The following is a 26524-nucleotide window of genomic DNA, read 5'->3' as shown; positions in this document are numbered from 1 at the left end:
CTCCTAATTAACAACAAGTTGTCTTAGAGATTGCCTAAATTTTTTTTTTATATATACTCTTTTTATCTGAACTTTTATTTGAACTTAAGGATGATTTGGAACTGTGAGACATTTGGCGTGATACATGCAAGAACTATTTTTGATTATAGTTTAGTTTGGTTGGAGATTATTAAGATTAACAGAGATAAGCGCTTTTGGTGCGTAACTGAGAATTTGTTTGGAAATTAGAGAAAGGTGGGAGAATGCAAATAGCAGGTGAAAGTTTTTTTTTTTCTTTTTTTTTTGAAATTAATATGAATAAGGACTGGGATTAAGAAAATTTATTTTGAGTAAAGCTCTTTTTCTGTTTTCCTCTTTTTCTTTTCTACTTTATTTGTAATATTAATATTGTTTGTACTCATTTTATATGAGCTAGAGAGAGATAGAATTTATAGTTTATTGTTGATAACATAGGGGTGTTTATGTTTGTTTTTCGATTTTATGCCCTGTATTTAGCTCTGGGAAGTCGGGGGGGGGAGGAGGGAGTGGGGGGGAGGGAGAGGGGTGGGGGAGGGGGGGATTAAAGTCAAAATGTATTGTAAAACTTTTTAAATAAAAAAAAAAAGTTCTTCCGCAGAATGGAGAGGGTGTGATTTTGCATGCTGCCTGCATCCCATGGATGGGGCTTTGCTTGTTCGTGTGGACTGGTTTCTGGTTTTCATGGACTGGGAGTTGGGGTTCAAATACCTCAACAACCAGTTCTCTGCACGGATGCTGCTTCTGGAAGTCCATTCTGGGCCCTCAAGGCTCAGAACAGACTTCTGGAATTGGCATCCACGCACTTCCGGTGGGCCATTCTGTGTCTGGGAGGCCTCCCCAGCTCAGAACGGGCGTCTAGAAGTGGCATCCACACACTTCCGGTGGTCTGTTTTGGGCCATGAGAAAAAGGGCTAGGACTTCAGCTGGTTTGCTGAAGTCAACAAAAAAATAGCTACTGGTTCGGCTGAACTGGTGTGAAGCAGCTGAATCCCACCACTTTCTGGCTTCCTTGAACAAAGATTTTCTGTGTTACAGAATTCTAGTTCATAATAAAGTTCTTGTGGTGAAGAACAGATAGTGTCACAAAGTTCTTTCTGGTTCACTACTGAGACTGATCTCTTGTATTTTATTTATGACTTGGATGTTCTTTTGTCAAATTTGCAGATGACTCAAAAATGACTAGAATAGCAAACGCAGCAAGAAACTAACAAATTCAAAATGATTTAAAACTGATAAAGGAAATTTAGACTGCATCATCAAATATAATTTCCAAATGACAAGAAATAATACTTCCAGTTTATTTTATGCTAATCAGATCATGTGATCACTACTTCCAAATACCATACTGAAATTCAGAGAAACTGAAAAGTCAAAGGAATAAATTATGATCAGGGAAAGATGATAATGTATTGGAGGATTAAAAAAGCAGTTTCAGGCTAATAGTGTGTTTGTGAGTACTGTGAGCTGTTAAAGCTATTGTTTACTGGCATTTAAGGAAGTGTGGAGGTGACAAAATTCAAAACAGCCTGAATACCACTGTCAGATTTTTTATAATATGCATTATGGTTGCCATAATGTGCCAGGCCATCATACATCATGTATATTGATCTTTTATCGGCCTATCTTCCTACCTCACCTTATTTATCCAAGCCTCCAGCCTTTCATCTATGTAAAAAATTGGGTTCCCTTTTAGAATTCACTAACAGGTGCTCCTTGGTGTTCACATCAGGTCTCATGATGATTATGTAGCATTTGGGGATAAAGATACAGCCTATTAAGCCCAGGCTGGAGGCCAGGATAGAGAAGATCTGCACAGCTATCATGTGTTTTCCTTTGGTGCTCAGGTAGGTGGGGACAAAGGAAACCCAAACACTGCAGAAAACCAACATGCTGAAGGTGATCAACTTGGCTTCGTTGAAGGTCCCTGGCAGCTTGCGTGCTAGGAAAGCCACCAAGAAGCAGATGGCAGCCAGAAGGCCCATGTAACCTAGTGCAGTGTAGAACATGATGACTGACCCTTCGTTACATTGCAGCAGGATGTATCCTGGTTGAGAATGCATGTCCGAGTCTGGGAATGGGGGAGAGATTCCCAGCCATACCATGCATATGCCTACCTGAATCCCAGAACAGGATATAACAATAGAATTGGCCAGAGTCTTTCCCAACCATTTCCTCATCCTGCTGCCAGGCTTTGTGGCCAGAAATGCCACCACCACCATGATAGTCTTTGCCAGCAGTGAAGACACAGCAACTGAGAAAACAACACTGAAGATGCTTTGTCGAAGAAGGCAGGTCACTTTCTTGGGGGGCCCAATGAATAGAAGGGAGATCAAGAAGGAAAAGAGAAGGGAAATTAGAAGAATGTAGGTGAGGTCCCGGTTATTAGCTTTAACTATTGGAGTTTCTCTGTATTTAATGAAGATTCCCAGAACAAAGGCAGTGATTAGGGACAAAACAAGAGTAAAGGAAGACAGGATGATTCCCAATGTTTCTTCATAGGACAAGAAGCTTATACTTTTGGGGATACATTCATCTCGCTTCTCATTGGAAAACTGGTCATCTGGACACTTGCTGCAATGGGATGCATCTGAAAAACATTTGCTATATATAAGTATTTCTGCAATTGTAATAATAATAAAAATGTGCTTGGAACCAATACTTTCTACAATGCATAAAACATGTTTTTGAAAGTGATGTGGTAGGAGAGGATATTGGGTGAGCTGGAGAACTTAGAAAATAATTTCCAACTATACTTCGTGAAAGTCCAAGTTGAATCGTGACAAAAGAAATTCATGGATGATGAATGAACAATATGTAACAGGGAGGATGTTCTATGGAACAGGGAGCTGAATATGACCTGAAAGATGAAAGTATAATGCACCATTATCCTTTGAATCCTATTAAAGGTTCTTGGTTTCCTTTTTTTCTCCAGAGTCACTTACCTTCTTCCACTGAGAATGTTCCTTCCATACACAGAGAACAGTCATGGCAGCAAACAGGTGCTCCTTCTCTCACGAGCTTGGCATATCCTGGGTAACAATTTTCTGTACATCTAGAAGAAGGCACTGTCTAAAGATAAAAATAAACATTGAAATAAAGGCACCACATGAGTTACAGTAGAGGGATTTATTTCTAAGAAGCTGAGCTCAGGAAAAGTTGAAGAAAACAAGGAGTACTGTATTGATATACTGTAGCAGTTATCGCTTCCCCCATTTCCTTTCCTTTCTAACTGGGATAAACTGAAAAAGAAGTTATGGTATATGTGGGAATGCTATACATTGTATTTTGCATTGTATATATGATTGACTCTTCTCAGCTGCCAGCATTTCTCCCAACAGATTCCCTACTTGACACCTTTCTGTCATGTAATTTAAAGGGCTACTCCTATGAACCTTTGCCTTTACTGTTATTGAAAAGAAGATTGTTTGACAAATTATTAATTATAATATCATATTTCAGTATAATAATGTAGATGGTAAAGGTCTCAATGCAACTGATGGTATAACAGGTTCCAGTTTGTGATACGATGCTGAAAAACATTCAAGTTACATGATATCTAATGAATTAATGTGGGGTTTTTTGTTTCCCTTATTTGGAAGTTATCTTAATTGTCCTGAATGAGCATTATTACTGAGCAGAAAAAAATTGTATATACGGAGGTAAATAGAACGGCTAAAGCAAGTAAGGATCAGCCACCTTGTTAAATGATGTTGGCCATTGGATGGCACTCTGATTGATGGAGACCTTGACTTCAGAGGAGGCTTCTCTTTCTACACTCCCAACTTTCACTGTAGGAAAAGACTTTTGAGGCAACATTCTCCAGTGCATGATATCAAAGTCAGCAGCCAGAATTCCATTTTCATCCAAATAAATGCCACTATTGGAAATGTTTTGAAGCTGGAATCTTCTCATGAACTGATGAAGCTGCATAGATAGGAAAGTAGCCATGCACATATAAGTTCCCATTTGAACCTTTATTCAATGTTTTTCTGGCTATTATTCTGGATTGGAAATACAATGAATAATTCACCCTTTTCAGCTGAGCATTTTGGTCTTAAGAGGATGATTCAGTATTTTCTGGTAAGCTTCTCTTGCTCCTTCTCCGTGGAACATCAGCTATTTTTTCAGATATGCCTTTCATTTTACTGAAGGAATCACTAAAGTGATTTGCTAAACCATAGCTCAGCACAATAATTTTAAGAAAACTTAAAATGAAATAATGCAGAGTGTTTTAATTGTTATTGAACTTATTCTGATGCAGAATAAAAATACTTGAAATGCTTAGGTTGGAGATTCTTATTATTTTCATAGATATATTTGTGTAACAAACTGTTCTTAACCAACTGTAAATAAACTAAATCCTGCCGAGGGATAGATCTATATGGCAGCTATCATTCAGAACCTGATCTGAGGATTGCTGGAGCATCCTGAAGCTTATTTAATCTGCAAATGGGGAGAAGTCCTTTGTCACCGTGGAGATATCTGTCATTACAGCATCCCAAACCAGTATAAGTAGTTTCAGTTTGGAAGAGTTATCCTTATAATTTCTCTCACTCCCTTGCAAATACTACAAATTGAGAAACTGCTGTTTGGAATATCACATGCGTCCCTGTGTCCAATTTAATATGTAGGAAGAGAAAGGGGAGTATTAGTGGAACCTCAAAGGAGAAGTCTTACCTGCCATGGCTGTACAATCTGGGGTGACTGATGGTCTCTAGCCAGCATCCTCCTCTTACTCATCTGAGATGAAGAGGTGGCATGGAGGACTGAGGCCACATCATGGATTGCTCTTGAAATACCAGAGACATCCTCAATTATCATTCCCGCAAGCACATCATGGGGTGGTAATAGCCTGCTCTCTTTTTCTGTGCATCTTTCCCAAACCTTCTTAGACAACACAGGCTTTGAGTAGGAACACTGGAATGCTTCCTTTACAATCTTTTTCTCAGTAGAGGAATATGAATTAAAGTTATAACTTTGTCCCCTGCTTTTCTGGGTAAGGAAGGAAAATAAAACATGTTTACGCTGGAGATCAAGTTTGTTGGAAAACAATCTTATGCTTAAATATGACAAAGTTGTTGCAATCCACACCTTCCCCTCAATGAATGTATTCTTCTTTTCATTCAAAATTATGATTGTTAGTAACATTGCTGTGGCATGAAAATCTAGTTGACAAACTATAATTTTTATGTGAATATTGATGAGGAGAAGGAAAATTTTTCTTTGTTCTTGTACAAAAAAATCTCCAGTTTGTATATTCAGATTCGCCGCTGGGATACTTTCTGAGAGGACAATGCAAATCCGATTTTTTACAGCTAGACTTTCCAAGCTTCTTTTAAAGTTTTCTCCTTTGTCATTGTCCTGATAAAGGAGGCTGATCCATGTCCATCGGAAATTCAGGAGCAGCTTGACAATTGCTGAGTAGGGAGGTTCTTGTTTTGGAGTCATTTGGTAGAAAAATGGAAAATGATGACTTTGCTGAAGAATGTGGCTGATAACACCATAGTTAACCTATGAGGAAAGAAGAGATTGGTACTTTGTGGCACTTTTAGTGTTAAATGTCAAATGTTCACATGTAAGCACCTTTCCTCACCTCATGAAATGTGATGGTTCCCTTGGTGTTCTCTATTGATCTATTTGCTCCCTTTGACCCTAGGGAGCTCTGAAGTAATCTGTAGTTGATCCTCATGGGTGGTCTTCATGCAGCACACCCTTCTGGTTAAATTCTACCATGCAGGTAAGCCTGGATGATGAAGTGAATGCATTTAGGCACTTTTGCTGCCAACAACTGAAGCTCATATGAGCCGTACATAGTTTGTAGGTCACTCAACTAGTAGATCAGACTGCACAAGTAATCCAGGTCAGATAGGCACATTGGAATAGCAAACTCTCCTGATTTATCAGGGTCATTCTCACAAAAAGAAGTATCCAATTGTGAGCGATGGTTAAATCCAACATTCTAATGTGAGTCTCTAACCAATCATTAATCTACAATATCTGGTTGTTTGCATACCAGTAGGCATTTGAATAACTGAAGGTAGATATTATGCAGTCCACTGCTTTAGTATATTCTAATTATACAAAGGACTGTGGGATCCTTGGTGGTCTGCTGAGTTGGAGCCATGGTGGCACAGTGCTTAGAATGCAGTATTGCAGGCTAATTCAGCTTACTGCCAGGAGTTCTATCCTCACTGGCTCAAAGTTGATTCAGCCTTCATCCTTCCGAGGTTGGTAAAATGAGGACCCAAATTGTTGGGGACAATATGCTGACTCTGTAAACTGCTTAGAGAATGCTGTAAAGCACTGTGAAGTGGTATGTAAGTTTAAGTGCTTTTGCTATTGCTTTCTTGCAGACATTTTATAATCCAACAAGGTAACATCAGCAGTCCTAGAAGGGAGTAGGGTTTGTTCTGTTCTTGGTAGTTCCTTAATTTTAATAACTTCACTCTGAAACATTCAAGATAACTGTAATTGCAACAAGCTCCTGTTTGTAAAGGAGAGAATAAATTTATGATGAGATACTTCGCACTGTTTTATGGAAGTTTGGAAGCACGTTGAAGCTACTGACTGGATGGACCTTTATGGTCTCCAAGCTTTTCTACAGTCTTCCATGACTCATTCACTTTTCCTTCATATCTTTCTCTTGCAATTTGAGTTTCAGACCCATTTTTCAAAAATGAGGAAGTTCATGATTATTGCTAGATCTAGCGGCTGTCTCCTGGATCTCCATCACTGAAGGTTTTGAAGGAAAATTCAGAAAGTTATTTGGGATTTTTGCTCTGGGCAGGGAATTAGATTAGAAGATTTCTACAGTACTTTTAAAGGTTTTCATTCTATGTTTCTGTGAAGAAGCTTACCTCTTTAGTACTGGTCACTAACTTTTCAATTTAAAACTAATTATTCAGCCCTCATATATTCCTGACTCTCTTTTTAACTCATTTTAATAGTAGTTAAAACAAAGTCAACTCACACTGTTACATCCTGCTATCGTGGATTTTTCAACAAACACACAGTTATGCAACAGGCCATGTTATACTATTCCCTTACTGTATGGATTTGTGTACATTAACACCTTTCCTTTCTTTCTCCAACTTTACTTAGTCTTAGATAGTCTACCATGGGACCCAAGACAGTCTGTTTTGTTTCTTTGAAAAAAGACTTTCAGTGACAGAAAAAGAGAAGCCACAAAGCCTAAGCATTGTTTCCAAGGCATGTTGTGATAGGAAGATAATAAAAATATGTATGTACTTTATGGAAAGAAAAATATTTTAGACCTTTTAATATCTAATCTCTGCCTCCAGGTTTATTTGGGTCTGCCTCCTTGGCTATTTTGAAGAATTCAGAACATGGGATTAAGCTTATTTTAGCTTCATACCTGTGGAATTTTGTAGATGCCCAAGACGGTAGAAATATGATCAAAGAGTTCAGAATCTGTCTCTTCAAAAAGTGCCAGGAGATTTTTCTGTCTTCCACATCTGTAATTTGGGACATTCTCCTGCCCTGTTGACAGCAAGTTCATGATGACCTCAGATGTTATCCTTGCATTGAGGAAGTTATCATAGATATTGTAGCCCAGGGTGATGTTTGGTAGGAGTCTGGAATTCTGGTTGATCTTATGAACAGCCAAGAAGAAGACCAAGAGGTCACGGAATATTGTCGACTCACTGCAAAATAACATCTATAGAATTACTCTGGGTGGCTCAGAAACATTGCTAAAACATGGTTAAAAGATACTGCTTACTCTCGGAGCCAGGCCAGACATTCTCACAGTTCCACCCATCCTAGTCCAAACCTTGAGGAAAGAATGAAGTCTTTGTACCCCTCCAGAATTCTCAAAGAAGAGTTTTACCACATGTGCTTATGATGTTCTCATAATATTAAATAAATAATAAACCTTTATTGTCAAAGTACAACATGTGTACATTGAGATTAGCTGAGCCTCCCCCCATGCTCTCTCCCCCCAACACACAGTGACAACAAACCCTCCATCCTACCATACCATGTGAACCAACTACACCACACACTGGCCTCCCAAGTCAATTCTGCATAAGATTATGTCCCATTTAAAAGCCTAACAGCCCATGGATAAAAGCTATTTTTCAGCCTGTTGGTACAGCTGGCTATATTCCTATATCTCCTACCGGATGGTAGGAGAGTAAAGAGATACCGTCCAGGGTGTGAGTCGTCCCTGAGAATCTTCCTCTTCCAAGGCAACGAGCCCTGGCGATGTCATCCAGTGGTGTCAGGGAACAGCCCACAATGTCTTGTGCTGTGCTCACTACCCTCTGTAATACTTTCCTATCCGTGGCTGTCAGACCAGCATACCAAACCACAATACCATACGAGAGGACGCTCTCTATAGTAGACTGGTAAAAGAGGGTCATTAGCTGTTGTTCTACCCTGTTCTTCCGCAAGACCCTAAGAAAGTGAAGCCTCTGTTGGGCCTTTCTAGCCACCTGGGTTGTGTTAACTTTCCAGGTCAGATCTTCACAGAGGTAGACTCCCAGAAATTTAAAGGAGGAAACTCTCTCTACACAGTCCTCCCCGATGTAAAGTGGGGCAGGTTCCTCCTTTTTTCTCCAGAAGTCTAACACCATCTCTTTTGTCTTGCCGATGTTTAGGTGCAAGTTGTTGTTACTACACCATATGGATAGTTTTTGTACCTCCGCCCTATATGCTGTCTCATCCCCACCTGTAATAAGACCCACCACAGTTGTATCATCTGTGAACTTGATTATCGCAGTAGATGGGTCAGATGATACACAATCATAAGTGTATCAAGAGTACAGGTAGGGGCTAAGCACACAGCCCTGTGGCGTGCCGGTGCAAAGTATTACATTATTTCTTCCAATTATATCACCTAAAAGATTGTATAACTCACTATCCAGTATTCAACAAAGCCTCTTTAGAGCCAGAGATTGTTTTGCTGCAGAATATTTATCTGTTTGGAGTTCCTGCCCTTTATTCCAAAATCTTTAATGTGATCCCCTGTAGCTAAAATAATAGCTTATTGTGTGATGTCTCTATCCTCTTTGAATTTTGTTTTTAAAACCTATTCTTATTTAAAGCAAAAGTAAAACAGAAGACACAAACACTTGTAAAACAGGTAAAAGGCATCAATTAGAAAGAAATTTTGGAAAGGAAGAAAGGAAGGACAGGAGAGGAAAGGAGAGAAGATTGTAGGAAGCCAGCTCAAGATGTGGCCTTCAGTTCAAAGGTATTGAGTCACTTGACTGTGTGATTGAGGACAGCTATAAAACTATAGAATATAAACAAAAATAAATATTTTCTGAATCTCCACAATATCAAGGAAATTATTTGAGAACAGGAAGAACTCCACTCAAGTAAGGATCATGTTAGAAGGGTGCTGCCAAAATTGCTTAATTAAGGATGATCCATGGAGAAGAACTGAAAAGGAACTTTGCATGCTCAGCTTTTCAAGAATCATCAGGTGCCCCAGGACTCCTTTTCCTAAAGCAAGCTGCGAGAAACACTATTGACCTGTTATTTTCAAGGTGAGGAATTGAGATAAGGGAAAACATTGGAAGGGGTAAACTCTATCACAAGAATCATGTACATGCCAACAATGAATAGAATAGAATAGAATATAACTTTGTTGTCACTTTAAATGTACACTAATCAGCATACCCCCTTCATGGATTACTGCCTTGTCGTGGCAAAGGAGCTTGCGTAATTCAATGAAGCTATGAGCTATGCCGTGCAGGGCCACCCAAGACGGACAGGTCATAGCAGAGAGTTCTGACAAAACGTGATCCACTGAAGAAGGAAATGGCAACCCACTCCAGTATCTTTGCCATGAAAACCCTATGGACAGTACCAAAAGGCAAAACAATATGATGCTGGAAGATGAGCCCCTCAGGTCGGAAGGCATCCAATATGCTACTGGGGAAGAGCAGAGGGCTAGTACTAGTAGCGCCAGAAAGAATGAAGCGACTGGGCCAAAGCCAAAAGGACACTCAGCTGTGGATGTGTCTGGTGGTGAAAGGAAAGTCCGATGCTGTAAAGATTTTTTCTCCATAGGAACCTGGAATGTAAGATCCATGAATCAAGGAAAGCTGGACGGGGTCAAACAAGAGATGACAAGACTGAACATTGACATCTTAGGAATAAGTGAACTAAAATGGACAGGAATGGGTGAATTTAATTCAGATGACCATCAGGTATACTACTGCGGGCAAGAATCCCTCAGAAGAAATGGAGTAGCCTTCATAGTCAATAAAAGAGTAGGAAAAGCAATACTGGGATACAATCCTCAAAATGACAGAATGATCTCAGTTCGAATACAAGGCACACCATTCAATATCACAGTAGTCCAAGTCTATGCCCCAACCACCGGTGAAATTGACCGGTTCTATGAAGCCCTACAGCACCTTATAGAACTAACACCAAAAAATGATGTCCCTATCATCATGGGAGATTGGAATGCTAAAGTAGGAAGCCAAAAGATAACTGGAATAACAGGGAAGTTTGGCCTTGGAGTACAAAATGAAGCAGAGCACAGGCTGATAGAACTTTGTCAAGAGAATACGATGGTCATAGCAAACACTCTTTTCCAACATCCCAAGAGACGGCTCTACGCATGGACATCACCAGACAGTCAACACAGAAATCAGACTGACTATGTCCTCTGCAGCCAAAGATGGAGAAGCTCTATACAGTCAGTAAAAACAAGACCAGGAGCTGACTGTGGCTCGATCATGAGCTTCTCATTGCAAAGTTTAGGCTTAAACTGAAGAAAGTAGGGAAAAGCACTAGGCCACTCAGGTATGAATTAAATCATATCCCTGTTGAATATACAGTAAAGGTGACAAATAGATTTAAGAAATTAGATCTGATATACAGAGTGCCTGAAGAACTATGGACAGAGGTTTGCAACATTGTACAACAGGTAGCAACTAAAACCATCCCAGAGAAAAAGAAATGCAAGAAAGCAAAATGGCTGTCTGAGGAAGCTTTGCAAATAGCTGAGGAAAAGAGGGAAGCGAAAGGCAAGGGAGAAAAAGAAGGATATGCCCAATTGAATGCAGAATTCCAGAGAATAGCTAGAAGAGATAACAATGCCTTCTTAAATGAACAGTGAAAAGAAATAGAAGAAAACAATAGAATAGGGAGGACCATAGATCTTTTCAAGAAAATTGGAGAGATAAAGGGAACATTTCATGCAAAAATGGGCATGATAAAGGACCAAAATGGCAGGGACCTAACAGAGGCAGAAGAGATTAAGATGAGATGGCAAAATTACACAGAAGAACTATACAAGAATGAGCTTAAGGTCCCTGATAACCACGATGAGGTGGTCACTGACCTCGAGCCAGACATCCTAAAATGTGAAGTGGGCCTTAGAAAAGCTGAGCAACAACAAAGCTAGTGGAGGTGGTAGTATTCCAGCTGAGCTATTCAAAATCTTAAAAGACGATGCAGTAAAAATGCTACACTCAATTTGCCAGCAAATTTGGAAAATTCAACAGTGGCCACAGGATTGGAAAAGATCAGTTTACATTCCAGTACCAAAGAAAGGCAGTGCCAAAGAATGTTCAAACTATTGCACCATTACGCTCATTTCACATGCTAGTAAAGTTATGCTTAAAATCCTACAAGCTAGACTCCAGCAGTATGTGGATCGAGAACTGCCAGAAGTACAGGCAGGATTTCAAAGAGGCAGAGGAACTAGAGACCAAATTGCCAACATACACTGGATCATGGAGAAAGCTAGGGAGTTCCAGAAAAACATCTACTTCTGCTTCATTGACTATGCTAAAGCCTTTGATTGTGTGGATCACAACAAACTGTGGCAAGTTCTTAAAGAGATGGGCATACCAGACCATCTTATTTGTCTCTTGAGAAACCTATATGCGGGTCAAGAAGCAACAGTGAGAACTGGACACGGAACCATTGATTGGTTCAAAATTGGGAAAGGAGTCCGGCAAGGCTGTATACTGTCACCTTGCCTATTTAACTTATATGCAGAGCACACAATGAGAAAAGCAGGGCTAGATGAATCAAAAGTTGGAATTAAAATTGCCAGTAGAAATATCAACAACCTAAAATATGCAGATGATACCACTCTAATGGCAGAAAGTGATGAGGAACTAAAGAGCCTCTTGTTATGACTGAAGAAGGAGAGTGCAAAACTTGGGTTGAAACTGAACATTAAGAAAACCAAGATCATGGCATCTGGCCCTCTCAATTCCTGGCAAATAGATGGGGAAGAAATGGAGGTAGTGACAGATTTTATTTTCCTGGGCTCCAAGATCACTGCAGATGGGGACTGTAGCCAAGAAATTAAAAGATGCTTGCTCCTGGGGAGGAAAGCAATGGCAAATCTAGACAGCACACTAAAAAGCAGAGACATCACCCTGTTAACAAAAGTGCTTATAGTCAAGGCTATGGTCTTCCCAGTTGCAATGTATGGCAGTGAAAGTTGGACCATAAGAAAGGCTGAGCGCCAAAGAATTGAGGCCTTTGAACTATGATGCTGGAGAAGCCTCCTGCAAGTCCCTTGGACTGCAAGGCGATCAAACTGGTCAATCCTAGAGGAGATCAACCCTAACTGCTCTTTAGAAGGCCAGATCCTGAAGTTGAAACTCAAATATTTTGGCCACCTAATGAGAAGGAAGGAGTCACTGGAGAAGAGCCTAATGCTGGGAAAGGTTGAGGGCAAGAGAAGAAAGGGACGACAGAGAATGAGGTGGCTGAATGGAGTCACTGAAGCAGTAGGCATGAGCCTAAATGGACTCCAGAAGATGGTAGAGGACAGGAAGGCCTGGAGTTGTCTATGGGGTTGCGATGGGTTGGACACGACTTCGCAGCTAACAACAACAACAAAAAAAATCAGCATACATTAAAATGAGATTTTGTTGCATACAGCTCTCAACCACCTCCAATATACACTGCATAAGCATGACAAAAATAAAATAAATTAAAATAAATTATGCATATACCGATATACACATATGTGACCCAGAGAAACAACATAGTCTAGTTTGGATGTATACATATACACGGGAAGAATCTTGCAAGTTTACCAGATGGATAGCATAGGGAATAAAGCTATTCTGGTATAAACCTCCTACTAGAAACCTCCTTCCAGAGGAGAGCAACAGAAACAGAGATTGAAGTGGGTGTGTGGGGTATCTAACAATGCTTCAAGCTCTAAGCACACAGCTTTCTATCTGAGGCTGCTACCACAAAACCAAATAATGATGCAGTTTGTTAAGACGCTCTCAATTGTGCCTCTGTAAAAAGTGGCCAGGACAGAAGGAGAAAAATGTGCTGTCCTCATCCAATGCAGGAAATGCAAGAAATTACCTTCTTAATCTATAAATTGGAGGCTTGGAGAAAATATATGGGTAAAATTGAGAAATTATTTTAGAAGTGATCCCAGTAATCAGGTAGTCTCCTGGCTTGTAGAAATTAAATTCCTTCAATCCTTCTATTGCCACCTTCAATGGACATCTCATCTGCATCGTGGCAGAAGGAAATTGGGACAGAAGCAGAAGGAGAAAAAGCTGCATTGTTAGCAGTAGCATTTGAAATATTTCTCTGCCACGGATCTCAGAGCTTACGAAATAATTTCTCTAAAGTGAAGATTTTTCTAGTTTGTTCCAATCTGAAGGAGGAACCTGCAGTTTCAAACTAACACAGCCCTTGCCTAATTCCACCTCTTCACTCAGCAGTGTTTGAGGCAGTTACAGGTCAGCTAATCAGTTCTTGTATATTCCCTTTTTGTTGCATTGCATTAAAACTAAATGTGGTGGTGGAAATCCCATAAGCCTTTTTAAAAGTAGAATAAATAACAGTGATTTTAATAATTCGAAGGGGAATTGGGAATGATTGATGCAACATTAGTGTGTAGTTGGAGAAAACAATTCGGCATGGTTCAGGGGGTATAGTCTGAATTTAAGAGTCAGGTGGAGAACAATTCAGGGACCTTTGACTTCCTTTACCTTCGAAACCTATTTTTGAGATGCTAAATATTTCATGTGCTAAAACAATGGAATACTTTTTCACTAGCCAGTGGGGATATAATAATTCACTCTGTCTGTTATTGATGAGGTCATCTTCCTCAATGAAGATCAGATATTCCAGGATGGTTCCTGCAAGTTCATGATACATATTAACACATTTTTAATGAAGACTTTTCTGAATACTGCCCTATTATTCCCATTATTCCAGTCTGGTATAAATCAACATATTATTATTATTATTATTATTATTATTATTATTATTAATAATAATAATAATAATAATAATAATAATAATAATAATAATAATAATAATAATAATAATAATAATAATAATAATAATAATAATATTTCTATACCACCCTATTCCCAAAGGACTCAGGGCAGTTTACAAGGCAAAGTTAAAAACAGTTAAAACAGTACAAAAATTAAGATAAAATTAAGATTAAATAACAATAGCCCAAATATAAAATTTAAATTTAAAAATTTAAAACCCCTCAGTACAGGCCAGATAAATCAAACAACCAGGTTTTTAGGTCCCGGCGAAACGAATGAAGGTCGGGGGCGGTCCGGAGTTCCACAGGCAGGTCATTCCACAGGGCAGGCGTGCCCACAGAGAACACCCTACCCCTAGGGATCACCCGCTGGCACTCAGTGACCGGCGGCACCCTAATGAGGCCCTCCCTGTGGGAGTGCACAGGATGATGGGAGATTGATGCTGGCAGCAGGTGCTTCCTAAGATAACCCGGACCCATGCCATTTAGGGCTTTATAGGGCATCACCAGCACTTTGAATCTCAACCGGAGGGCAACCGGAAGCCAATGCAGCTCGCAGAGGAGAGGTGTTACATGGGAGTATCGGGAAACTCCCATCACAACTCGTGCAGCCGCATTCTGCACCAGCTGAAGCCTCCGAGTGGTCCTCAAGGGCAGCCCCATGTAGAGAGCATTGCAGTAGTCTAACCGGGAGGTCATGAGTGCATGAGTGACTGAGCATAGGGCATCTTGGTCCAGATAGGGCCGCAACTGGCGGACCAGGCGAACCTGGGCAAAAGCCCCCCTGGTCACGGATCCTACATGATCCTCCAAAGTGAGCCGTGAATCCAGGAGGACGCCCAAGTTGCGAGCCCTATCAACAGGGGGTAACACCTCACCCCCCATAGTTAAAGATGGACAAAACTGGTTCATCCAAGATGCTGGTATGCACAGCCACTCAGTCTTGGTGGGATTGAGTCGAAACCTGTTTCTCCCCATCCAAACCTGGACCGCCTCTAGGTAATGGGACATCACGTCGAGGGCATTGCTGGGTTGGCTCGGAGTGGAAAGAAAAAGTTGGGTATCATCAGCGTACTGATGATACCCCACCCCGAAACCACGAATGAGCTCGCCCAGTGGCTTCATATAGATGTTGAACAGGAGGGGGGAGAGGACCGACCCCTGAGAAACTCCACAAACAAGAGACCTCAGGGCCGACCTCTGCCCTCCCGTCAACACCGACTGTGAGCGGCCCAGGAGGTAGGAGGAGAACCACTGTAGATCAGTGCCCCCCACTCCCAAACCCCTGAGACGCTGCAGTAGGATACCATGGTCGATGGTATCAAAAGCCGCCGAGAGATCTAACAGGACTAGGACAGAGGAGCAACCCCTGCCCCGAGCCCGCCAGAGATCATTCACCAGCACGACCAATGCTGTCTCTGTGCTGTACCTGGGCCTAAAGCCTGATTGGTACAGGTCTAGATAACCAGTTTCCTCCAGGAACAGGGGAAGCTGGTGCGCCACCACGCTCTCAACAACCTTCGCTCAAAAGCAGAGGTTGGAGACCGGATGATAGTTATTTAAAATAGCCAGGTCCAGGGCAGGCTTCTTGAGGAGGGGCCTCACCACCACCTCCTTCAAGGTGGCGAGGAAGATACCCTCCCTCAAAGAAGTAGTTATTACTGCCTGGAACCAGCCTCATGTCTCCTCCTGAGCTGCATACACCAGCCAGGAGGGGCATGGGTCCAATAAACACGTGGTGGAACTCAGTCTCCTCATGAACCTGTCCACTTCATCTGGGGTCACAGGATCGAATTCAGTCCAAATGGCATTCTCAAGACTGCTCAATTCCTCCCCGTCAGTCTCTGCCCAGTCAGAGTCCAAACTGGCCCGAATCTGAGCGATCTTGTCTGCAAGATGATGACTAAATTCCTTGGCCCGCCCCTGCAAGGGCTCCCCCCTCACCTCCTGATTAAGGAGGGAGCGAGTCACCCTAAACAGGGTGGCCGGGCGATTATCTGCGGATGTGATGAGGGCAGTGAAGTACTTAGACTTCGCTGTCCTCATTGCCACGAGGTAAAGCCTCGTAGCGGTTCTCAACCGCAATCGGTCAGATTCAGACCGGCTCGATCTCCAACTGCTCTCCAGACCCCGTCTCCGACGCTTCATCTCCCGGAGCTCCACAGAAAACCATGGGGCCCAACGGGATCTGCGCCAGATCAGGGGTTGCAAGGGTACAACATGGTCGAGTGCTTCGGTGGCAGCCCTTTCCCAGGCATCCACCAAGGCGTCGGCCGAGCTGTGAGTGGGGGAGATAGGTATAGACCCAAGCGCCATCTGGAACCGTTCCGGATCCATCAGGCGCCCGGGGCGGAAGCACCTGGTCAGTTTCGCAGCCCAGCAGCAAGGGGCAGCAAACCGGAAGATCAACTGTAGGAGATGATGATCGGACCATGACAGGGGAGTAATCTTTGGTGAGCCCCCTCCCAGATCATCAAGCCACTGTCCAGATAGAAAAACTAGGTCGAGAGTGTGACCCCCCATGAGTTGGGCCCTGAATTATTTGGGTCAGGTCCATGGCTGTCATGGAAGCCATGAACTCCCGAGCCAACTCTGACGACCCCCCCAGGGAAGGAAGGTTAAAGTCGCCCAGAACCATAAGTCTGGGAAACTCAACCACCAACCCTGAGAGGGTGTCGAGAAGCCTGGGCAGGGCCGTTGCTACACAGCTGGGTGCTAGGTATGTAAGCAACAAGCCCAACTGAGCCCCAGGGCCGCACCTCAGGAGGAGTGACTCACACCTGGCCACCTGAACAACAGCAATCTCCCGTGGACACAAGGTCTCCCAAATAACCACCGCCACACCACCGCCCCTTCCCTGAGCCCACGGCCAGTGAAGCACGCAGAAACCTGGAGGGGCAGAGCTCAGTCAGAGGGAGACTTCCCTCCGAGCCCAACCAGGTTTCCGTAATGCATGCCAGATCCGCGCGTTCCTCCTCGAGCAGATCACAGACGAGGGGAGCTTTGTTCACAATGGATCTGGCATTAAAGTACACCAGCCTGAGCTCAGGGACCTGATCCCCCTCACCCCCGGATAGACAGGTACCAACCGGAGGGTTGGAGCACGCCACCGCTTGAAGACAGCGGGGGCGTGATCCCTGAAATTGATATGGCCCTCTGTGTAGCCGCCTGCTGCCATTCCCAATTGCTGTGGGGATTTGAAACCCCACCTCACTGCTGGGAAAACCAGAAGTCCCCAACCCCAACCCCGTCTTGCCGGGAACCATCTCCGGCCTGGACTGACAGCCGGTTGAAAAAATACATCCCATATCCCTCCCAACCCTACCATTCCACCCCTTCCCTAACCCCGTAAAACAATCGGCCAAAAACATACCAGGGGCCTCTTAATATGTTTCCACCAATGGTCCCTGTCTATGCCCAACCACCTCTCGGGGTCCCAACAATTGGGCCCATCCTTAAGGGAGACAGAAGAAAGAGTGGCAGGTTGTACCCAGGAAGGGGGAACCCTCCTGAGGGCATACAAGTCCACGCTAGAATAGCTCAGCCGAACCATGTACTAGCAATGTCCGCAAGGGCAGTTTTGAGCAGCAGAATGGTCAATTGATACTAAATGATGTTAAAATAGTATTCAGTCCGGAAAATATCTCAGATCCACCAAACCGGCCCCGCTTTCACCCGCACCGGCAACCAGATAAAAAAACCTCAGCTGTCCTCTCACAACAGTTGAGGTGTCAAATCTGGGGTAGACTGATTGCGGACTACCGGGATAGACCCACCCCAACTGATCTCTCACATCAGTGGGGTGGGTTGATGGTCAAAATCAACCACCCTCTCACCACGGTCAATTCCCGGGTCCGTTCCAGACTGATTAAAGAAGGTCATAGGAGCAAGAGTATATAAACCATGTCCATATCCAGCCACGCCAACCCAAAGGTGGTAAAATAGTAATTGGCAGAGATGTTCCAGGGACATGTTTCCAGAAGGGAAGGGTCACCGAGTCATAGAGCAATGGCCATGGATGGTTAAGATGTAAAAATTATGACCACGGTCAAACCTCAGGCCATCATAATATCTCGGCCATGGACACCACCCCAGAAGGAAATAGAACAAACATGACCGGGTCCACTGCATGATCAAGATGTTAAGATGTTAAGACCATCATCGGCTGTCACCGTCCCCCAAGCTGCAGTCAACTTTCCAAGGGAGGAGAGGGAGAGAAGGGCCTCCCAGTCGCCACCATAGGACCGAAGGAAAGAAGAACCTCAGGCCACAACAAACGGCACCTGTCAGCTGTTCAAGGCGGCAGAATCCATCCTCAGCCACTAAACTCTCTCCACGGCACTGCTGTCGCTCCAAGGGGGGGGGAGGTTTCCATGGCATGCAAAAACGGCGTCCACCCACTGTTCCAGGGCAGTGAGATCGGTCCACTGCCGCCAGAGCTTCTCAAGCTCCACCACCTTTCCGGAGGTCGAACAAAGCCTCCGCACCACCTCCACAGCTGATCCAAAGCAGCAAAAACAAACCGCAGCGTCTCCAGCCATCACTCCAGGGGAGGGGGCCTCCGCACCGAGCCCCAGCCATTCTAAGGCGGCGGGAACAAACCACGACTGCCAATGCCTCTCAGACCACGCCGCCGCTCCGCAGGTTGAGTGAAGCCTCCACCTCGATGAAAGCAGTGTCCACAGCCGAGCTGAGGCAGCTGAGGCAGCGGGGTAATATCCATTCTTTTCTCCGACCTCCATCACAAGCCCTCCAGGGGGAAGAAAGCCTCCACGCCGAAAAAACGGCGCCCGGCAATCACTCCCCAGTCCGGAGCTGCTCTAAGACATTAAGCCCCAAAAGACCTTGTAAACTGTCCCAAATCACCAAAGCCCATTGCGGAGCTACGGAGCTCAGCTCGCAGCCACCGCCATCTTGGGAAAAAAAATAGAAAGTAGATATTGCTCTGAATGAAGCTGGCAGAATTATTACCATATGCCTTAAACATTCCCCTCCTGAAAGGCTGCATTTACAGCTCAAAGCATGATTGAACCTATGATTTTCAGCTGATCATAAGTGGCTGAGAAAAGGACAGTTTCTTCTCTGTGCTCATAAAAATCAACTCTCTGAAGTCTATATGGGCAATCTCCAGTTCCCTCTTCCTTCCAGAAAATGTTTAGCAGTCAGGACCTTGCATACAGCTGCCAATTTCAACCAAAATGCCTTGGCAGAAAATGCAGGGATTCTGCTCATCTGAATACAAGTATCTCACAAATTACTTGGCCAAATAAAGCTCTCCTCTCCTCATCCCATCCCTTTTAATGCAGGTAGAGGTACTCTGTTGTTTTCCCTCTTGGAGGCTACATTTTCTGAAGCATTTATTTACCCTTTATTTTAGCTTTACTGGAATTCTGAACTCACTCTCTATCATTAAAATGGCCCAATCTTGCTTGTAAGCCATACACTTCCCAACATCGTTACATTCATGATTCTCAATTTCTATCTAGTTTCCTTCCAAATCATATTGGAATAATCCATAAATGGGTGATCTCATATCCTTCCATTCTGCTTGGAAAATAGCCAGAGCTAAAATAGCTGTTCCATAGAAATGGGCAGGTACATATTTGGTCCTCCATTACATGTTTCATCCTCATTACAGAGGTCTGTAGTTGGAGAAAATAATTTTGCATGCCTCAGGGGTATAATCCAAATTTAAGAGCCAGGTGAGGAACAATTCAGGGACCTTTGATTGCCTTTACCTTAGAAACCTATTCTTGAGATGCTAAAAATTGTCATGTGGGAAAACAAGCTGGGCAGAGGGAGAGCCAGGAAAGAGTTTGACCGGGTTGAGGGGATGTCTTTTAGTGGGAAGTAGAGGGGTTTTTATAGGATCATCTGGAGGAGGCAAAAAGGAGATAAAGAAGGGGGGGATTATGTAGAGTGAGGGCAGAGAGAGATGAGGAGAAAGAATAAGGGATAAGTGGATAAGGGATGCCCCTGCGAGCCCCAGAGAGAGACTGACTACCATTGTCTTAGGCAAGTTGTTGTCACTAGAGACTGACTACCATTGCTCTAGGCAATCGCTGTTACCAAAGAATAACTAACATTGTCTTAGGAAAGTTGCTGTCACCAGAGACTGACTACCATTGCTCTAGGCAAGTTACTGTTACTAGAGACTGACTAACATTGTTTTAGGCAAGTCACTGTCACCAGAGACTAACTACCATTGCTCTAGGCAATCGCTGTTACCAAAGACTAACTAACATTGTCTTAGGAAAGTTGCTGTCACCAGAGACTGACTACCATTGCTCTAGGCAAGTTACTGTTACTAGAGACTGACTAACATTGTTTTAGGCAAGTCACTGTCACCAGAGACTAACTACCATTGGCTTAGGCAAGTTGCTGTCACCAGAGACTGGCTACCATCGTCACAGGCAAGTTGCTACTATCAGAGACTAGTTAACATCATCCTAAACAGGTTGCTGTTTGTCACAAACATCCTCCATGGGATGAAATCAGTTACCAGCAAACAGGAACGAGTAACAGATGCTTTATTCTGTGCAAAGAAAAAGTAAGCGCTGGGAGTGAACTGCTCCCAGCGCTTTACATAGCTGTATAGGGATGTAGCTCCACCCCCAAAGATTGTTTATAATATCTAAAAAGAAGATTACGTCCAAAGCATAATATTTTATAATGCCAGTAAGCTGTACAAAAATAGTTTCTAAAAACAGGAGTCTTCCTAGTTTTTCATCATTAGATGGTCCTTGGTGTTCATGTCAGGTCTCAGGATAATAATGAAGCATTTGGGGATAAAGATGCAGCCCAGTAAGCCCAGGATGGAGGCCAGGATGGAGAAGATTTGCACAGCTATCATGTATTTTCCTTTGGTGCTCAAGTAGGTGGGGACAAAGGAGATCCAAGCACTGCAGAAAACCAGCATGCTGAAGGTGATCCACCTGGCTTCATTGAAGATCCCTGGCAACTTGCGGGCCAGGAAAGCCACCAAGAAGCAGATGACAGCCAGAAATCCCATGTAGCTAAGCACAGTGTAAAACATGGTAACTGAGCCTTCATTGCATTGCATCAAGATATATCCTGGTTGGGAGTGCAGGTCAGAATCTGGGAATGGGGGAGAGATTCCCAGCCATATGATACAGATGCCCACTTGAATACCAGAGCAGGACAAGACGATGGAGTTTGCCAGACTTTTCCTCAGCCATTTCCTTATTGTGCTGCCTGGTTTTGTGGCCAGAAATGCCACCACCACCATGATAGTCTTGGCCAGCAAGGAAGACACGGCAACAGAGAAAACAACACTAAAACTAATTTGTCAAAGAAGACAGGTCACTGTGTTGGGGCCACCAATGAATAGAAGGGAGGTCAAGAATGAAAGTAGGAGGGAGAACAAGAGAACATAGGTTAGGTCCCGGTTGTTGGCTTTGACTATTGGAGTTTCTCGGTATTTAATGAAAATTCCCAGAACAAAGGCAGTAGTTATAAAGGCAATGGCAAAGAGACCCAGGATGAAACCCAATATTTCTTTATAGGACAGGAAAGTTATAACTTTGGGGATACAGTGATCTCGCTTCTTATTGGAATACTGATCATCTGGACACTTCTCACATTGGGTTGCATCTGAAAAATATTTGCTAACGTGGTTTTTTCTGCAGCTGTAGGATTGTGACAAATGCAACTGAAGTCAATTACTACAACAATGCATAAAACATGTTTTTAAGTGTGATAGGAGATATGGAGACTATATTAGAAAATTCTTTCCCTCTGTACTTGGATACGACCTGAGTTGGAATGTGAGAAAACATATTCATTTTTTTATTTATTTTTATTTATTTTAATTCCATTTATATCCCGCTCTTCTCCGAAGACTCAGGGCGGCTTTACAAGCTTAGCAGTAGCCTTCATTCTATGTATATGCCTGCTTATTAGGGCTTTCACACACCCCCCAAGCGGCATGAAGGATAAATGGACAAAGAGTAATAGTGAAGAAGTGCTTGGGAACATACAGGTGAAAGTTACCTGAAACACATTAGTGTAGTGCACCATTGTCTTTGGAATCCTACCAGAGACATCAGGTGGGCTTTGGTTTCGATTAACTTAATTGCTGTTGGGCTCTCACTCATTTGATTGTTCCAGCACGTGAAGAAAATTGTTGAATGTGTGGATTGAAATTTTATTAATTTCAATCATTCATGTCTAAGTCCAATATAATTCTTATCTTTATATTCATTATTATTATGGCTCTTAATACAGCAAGCTTGGCCTGTGTGGAATCAAACAGAGGACACATAAAACAATAATCAAGGCTCTTATTTAACAGTGTGCACTAGAAGGAAGGGGTCTCTTCCAAAAGTATAGTGGGAGACACACCCCTGGAGAAAAGGGATATACTCATATTGATTCATTTCATAAAAGAGGAAAAATGATGCATAAATACATATTCATAAAGAATAATATATTAGATTTTGGGTTACTTCCTGTCCTTATGTTATCTACAGAAAACAGTGGATTTAGTTAGAAGAAATATTTGCATCCTGAGATTCAGGAGTTGCTATAAGAATGTTCTGATTAATCAAAAGTCAGTGACAGCTATAAGGACAAATTTCTTATGTCTTGATTTTTCTATGTTGGAGCTCAGTTTTTATTTATTTATTTATTTATTTATTTATTTATTTATTTATTTATTTATTTATTTATTTATTTATTTATTTATTTGATTTGTATACCGCCCTTCTCCCTAAGGACTCAGGGTGGTGAACAGTGACATAAGTAATAGAATGTACAAATATAGATATTGAAAATAAATTAAACCCTAATTTAGCCCAAATGTAGGAGATAGTTACCTTAAGATAATAATTACAAAAGAACCCATCAGACCAGACCGGATTGCTTAAACAGATGTGTTTTTAGGTCGCGTCGGAAGGAGCGAAGGTCGGGAGCCATCCGGAGCTCAACCGGTAAACGGTTCCATAGGTCAGACGCGCCCACAGAGAACGCCCTCCCCCTGGGAGCCACCAGACGGCATTCTCCGAACGGCGGCACCCTGAGGAGGCCCTCTCTGTGGGAGCGCACTGGACGGAGGGACGTTGACGCTGGCAGCAGGTGATTCCTAAGGTACTCCGGACCCATGCCATGTAGGGCTTTGAAAACCATTACCAGCACCTTGAATCTTTCCACCAGGGTGAGCTATATCATGATGATGCACACATGTCCAAGGGTTAGGGTTGTGGACCCATAGTTCAATAGTTCTTCCCAGAGACCCAATATTAATTAGAAATAATTATGACTTGTTTTAAAGCTGAAAAGCAATGAGATTATCAACTCTTACAATACGATTTCTTTTCTGAAGCCAGATAAGAAGATAACAAGAGATTTAAGCTACGTTTCATCATTTATTTTAATGGCCACATCATCAGGTTGACTTAGCCTTCCATCCTTTCGAGGTTGGTAAAATGAGGACTCAGATTGTTGGGGGGCAATCTGCTGACTGTAAACCACTTAGGGCTGTAGAGCACTATGAAGCAGTATATAAGTCTAAGTGCTATTGCTATTGCTGTCATGCAACATTGGGTGACAGTACCCAAGTCTTGAAAAGTTTGGGGAGCTCTTTAAGAAATTCAATTTTTCTTGTTTTGTGAAATTTTTGCTAGAAATTGGGTCCAAAAATTAGCAGGAAAGAAAAAAGTTTTATAAAATGTTGACCAGAAAAACAAGAATGGTTTTTGATTGCATCCTCAATTTCTCTCTGTTTTCAAGAGCCACCTACCTTCATGCACAGAGAATGTTCCTTCCATACACAGAGAACAGTCGTAGCAGCAAACTAGTGCTGCCTCTATCAAGAGCTTGGCATGTCCTGGGTAACAACTTTCTGAACATCTAGAAGAGGGCACCGTCTAAGTATAAAAATAAAGGTCAGCCAGGGCAACATATGAGCTAAAAGAGTTTATTTCAATGCACTGGTTTCTGAAAGCCTAGAAGTACATTGAGCAAACTCAGCCACAGACTAGTAGGATAGCAGTTACTGATGGAGACCTCAATCTTCCTTTCATTCTAACTGTTGGAGGTACCATCCAATATGGATCTTTGTGGAAAATAATTCTGCACATGAGCAGAAGATGAAAGACCTTCTCTTTATCAATCTCTATTTTCAGTCCTAAAACATAAAGGTAAAGGTAAATATTTCCCTGTCTAGTCATGTCCAACTCATAGGTCATGGTGCTCATCTCTGTTTCTTAGCTGACCTTCTGATCGACAAGCTCAGCGTCCTAACCCACTGAGCCACCGCATCCCTCAGAAGGTCGGCAGTGTGGCGGGTCAAATCCCGAGTGCCGCGTAGCAGAGTGAGCGCCTGTTACTCGTCCCAGCTTCTGCCGACCTAGCAGTTCGAAAGCACGTAAAAAATGCAAGTAGAAAAATAGGGACCACTACGGTGGGAAGGTAACAGCGTTCCATGCGCCTTTGGCATCTAGTTATGCCGGCCACATGACCATGGAGACGTCCTCGGACAAGCACTGGCTCTTCGGCTTTGAAACGGAGATGAGCACCAGCCCCTAGAGTTGGAAACGACTAGCACGCATGTGCGGGGGAACCTTTACCTTTTTAGCCAGCATGACTATATGCCAAGGCTCACAGAATGCTGTTACCATCCCAGTAAACTGGTACCTATTTATCTACTTGCATTTTCATGCTTTCAAATTGCTAGTTTGGCAGAAGCTGGGCCAAGTAACGGGAGCTCACCTCATTGCACAGGGCTTAGGTCTTGAACCTGGACTGTCAGTTTCCAACTGACAAACTCAAGTGTCTTTAACCACTGAGCCATTGTGCTCCCTTCCTGAAACATACACTTTACTTTATTCTCCATTCTGAAGGAAACTGGTTCCATTGCAAAAGATGTTTTTTTTCTTAGGGGAGGCTCCCCTTCCTTTCTTTGGAAGGAAACCTCCAAAATATGGCTTTCTTTGTCACTGCAAGAGTCTCTGTGTTTTTCTCCTAAAACTGAATATTGTATTATTGTACATAAATGACTTTCAACAGCCCTCATTTTTCCCAACACATTCTCAATTTGACATTTTTCTCTCATGCAATCCAGTGGACTACTCCTTTAAAAACATTGGCTTCTCTTTTTTTCAAAATAGGATTGTTTCATGGCTTATTATTTATGATATCATCTTTCCCATTTAATAATGTAGACCAGTGGTAGCGAACCTGTGGCACACGTGCCAGAGGCGGCACTCAGAGCCCTCTCTGTTGGCACGTGCACCACTATCGCCAGCAGCAGGTCCATCAGGCCACCACCACTGCCCGGAGCAGGAGCCCTGCCCAGCACAAGGGAGGCAAAGCAGCTGACTAACAAGCTCAAGTAGAGGTGGTAGAGCAGAGGTCACCAACCATTGTCGATTGGTGGACTGGAAGAAAAGGGAGGGCGAAGCATTTTACATGCGTGCATGCATGCACGGGGCTGTGAGCACTCACATGCTGCAAATGGGGTGGGGCTAGGGCCTGCATGATACTAGCCCTGCCCCATTCTTGCATGATGCAGAGCCTTGTATCTGCACCCTGTGGCACCGCAGCAGCCATTTTTGCGCCTTGCACCACATTGGCCCATTTTTGCACCCTTGGTTTTTGCGTGCCAGAGGCGGCACTCAGAGGTGCCTCCCTGCCCGTCCCCGAGGGCACCACAATGCTGATGCAGCCCTGGCACTTTGCAATAAATAAGTGAGGTTTGGGTTGCGGTTTGGGCACTCGGTCTCTAAAAGGTTCGCCATCACTGATGTAGACTATAGAGGCCTTAACACAATTGATGGTGCAGCAGGTTCCAGTTTCTGATAAACTACTGAAAAATCCCCAAAGATACATGATCTCTGATGAATTAATAGGGCTTTAGATTCCTTTAGTTGGAGGTTATCTCCATTATTCTGAATGAGAATTATTTCTGAACAGAAAAGATGGCATTATGTGGAGTTAAATAGAAGAGCAAAAATGAAGAAACTTCAGCTAGCTTGTTAAATGATGTCGGCCATTGGATAGCACTCTGATTGATGAAGACCTTGACTTCAGAGAGGACGTCTCTTTCTGCACTTCCAACTTTCACCCCAGCAGTTGACTTTTTGGGAAAAACTGTCCAGTGCATGATATCAAAGTCAGCAGCAGGAACTCTGTTTTCATCCAAATAAACCCCATCCCTGGAAATATTGTGAAGCTGGAAGTTTCTCATGAGTTGATGAAGCTGCAAAGACAAAGAAAATCACACAT

The 26524-nt window shown here is 43.0% G+C and overlaps 1 protein-coding gene across 1 annotated transcript; it reads right to left on the bottom strand.

The window, feature by feature from the left end:
• Positions 1-1679: 1679 nt before the first annotated feature.
• LOC308662972 (vomeronasal type-2 receptor 26-like) lies at positions 1680-7537 on the bottom strand (the record flags this gene model as incomplete). The annotated part of the gene is made up of 6 exons (XM_081319117.1): positions 1680-2605; positions 2961-3087; positions 3715-3942; positions 4696-5010; positions 5332-5529; positions 7394-7537. 6 exons carry the CDS (start codon positions 7535-7537, stop codon positions 1680-1682), a joined length of 1938 nt encoding a protein of 645 aa, XP_081175243.1.
• Positions 7538-26524: the final 18987 nt, after the last annotated feature.

This window comes from Vipera berus, assembly GCF_964194415.1.
Source record: "Vipera berus genome assembly, chromosome: 2".
NCBI classification, from domain to species: domain Eukaryota; kingdom Metazoa; phylum Chordata; class Lepidosauria; order Squamata; family Viperidae; genus Vipera; species Vipera berus.
The sequence above is the reverse complement of the archived record's forward strand: the minus strand, read 5'-3'. Positions and strand labels throughout refer to the sequence as shown.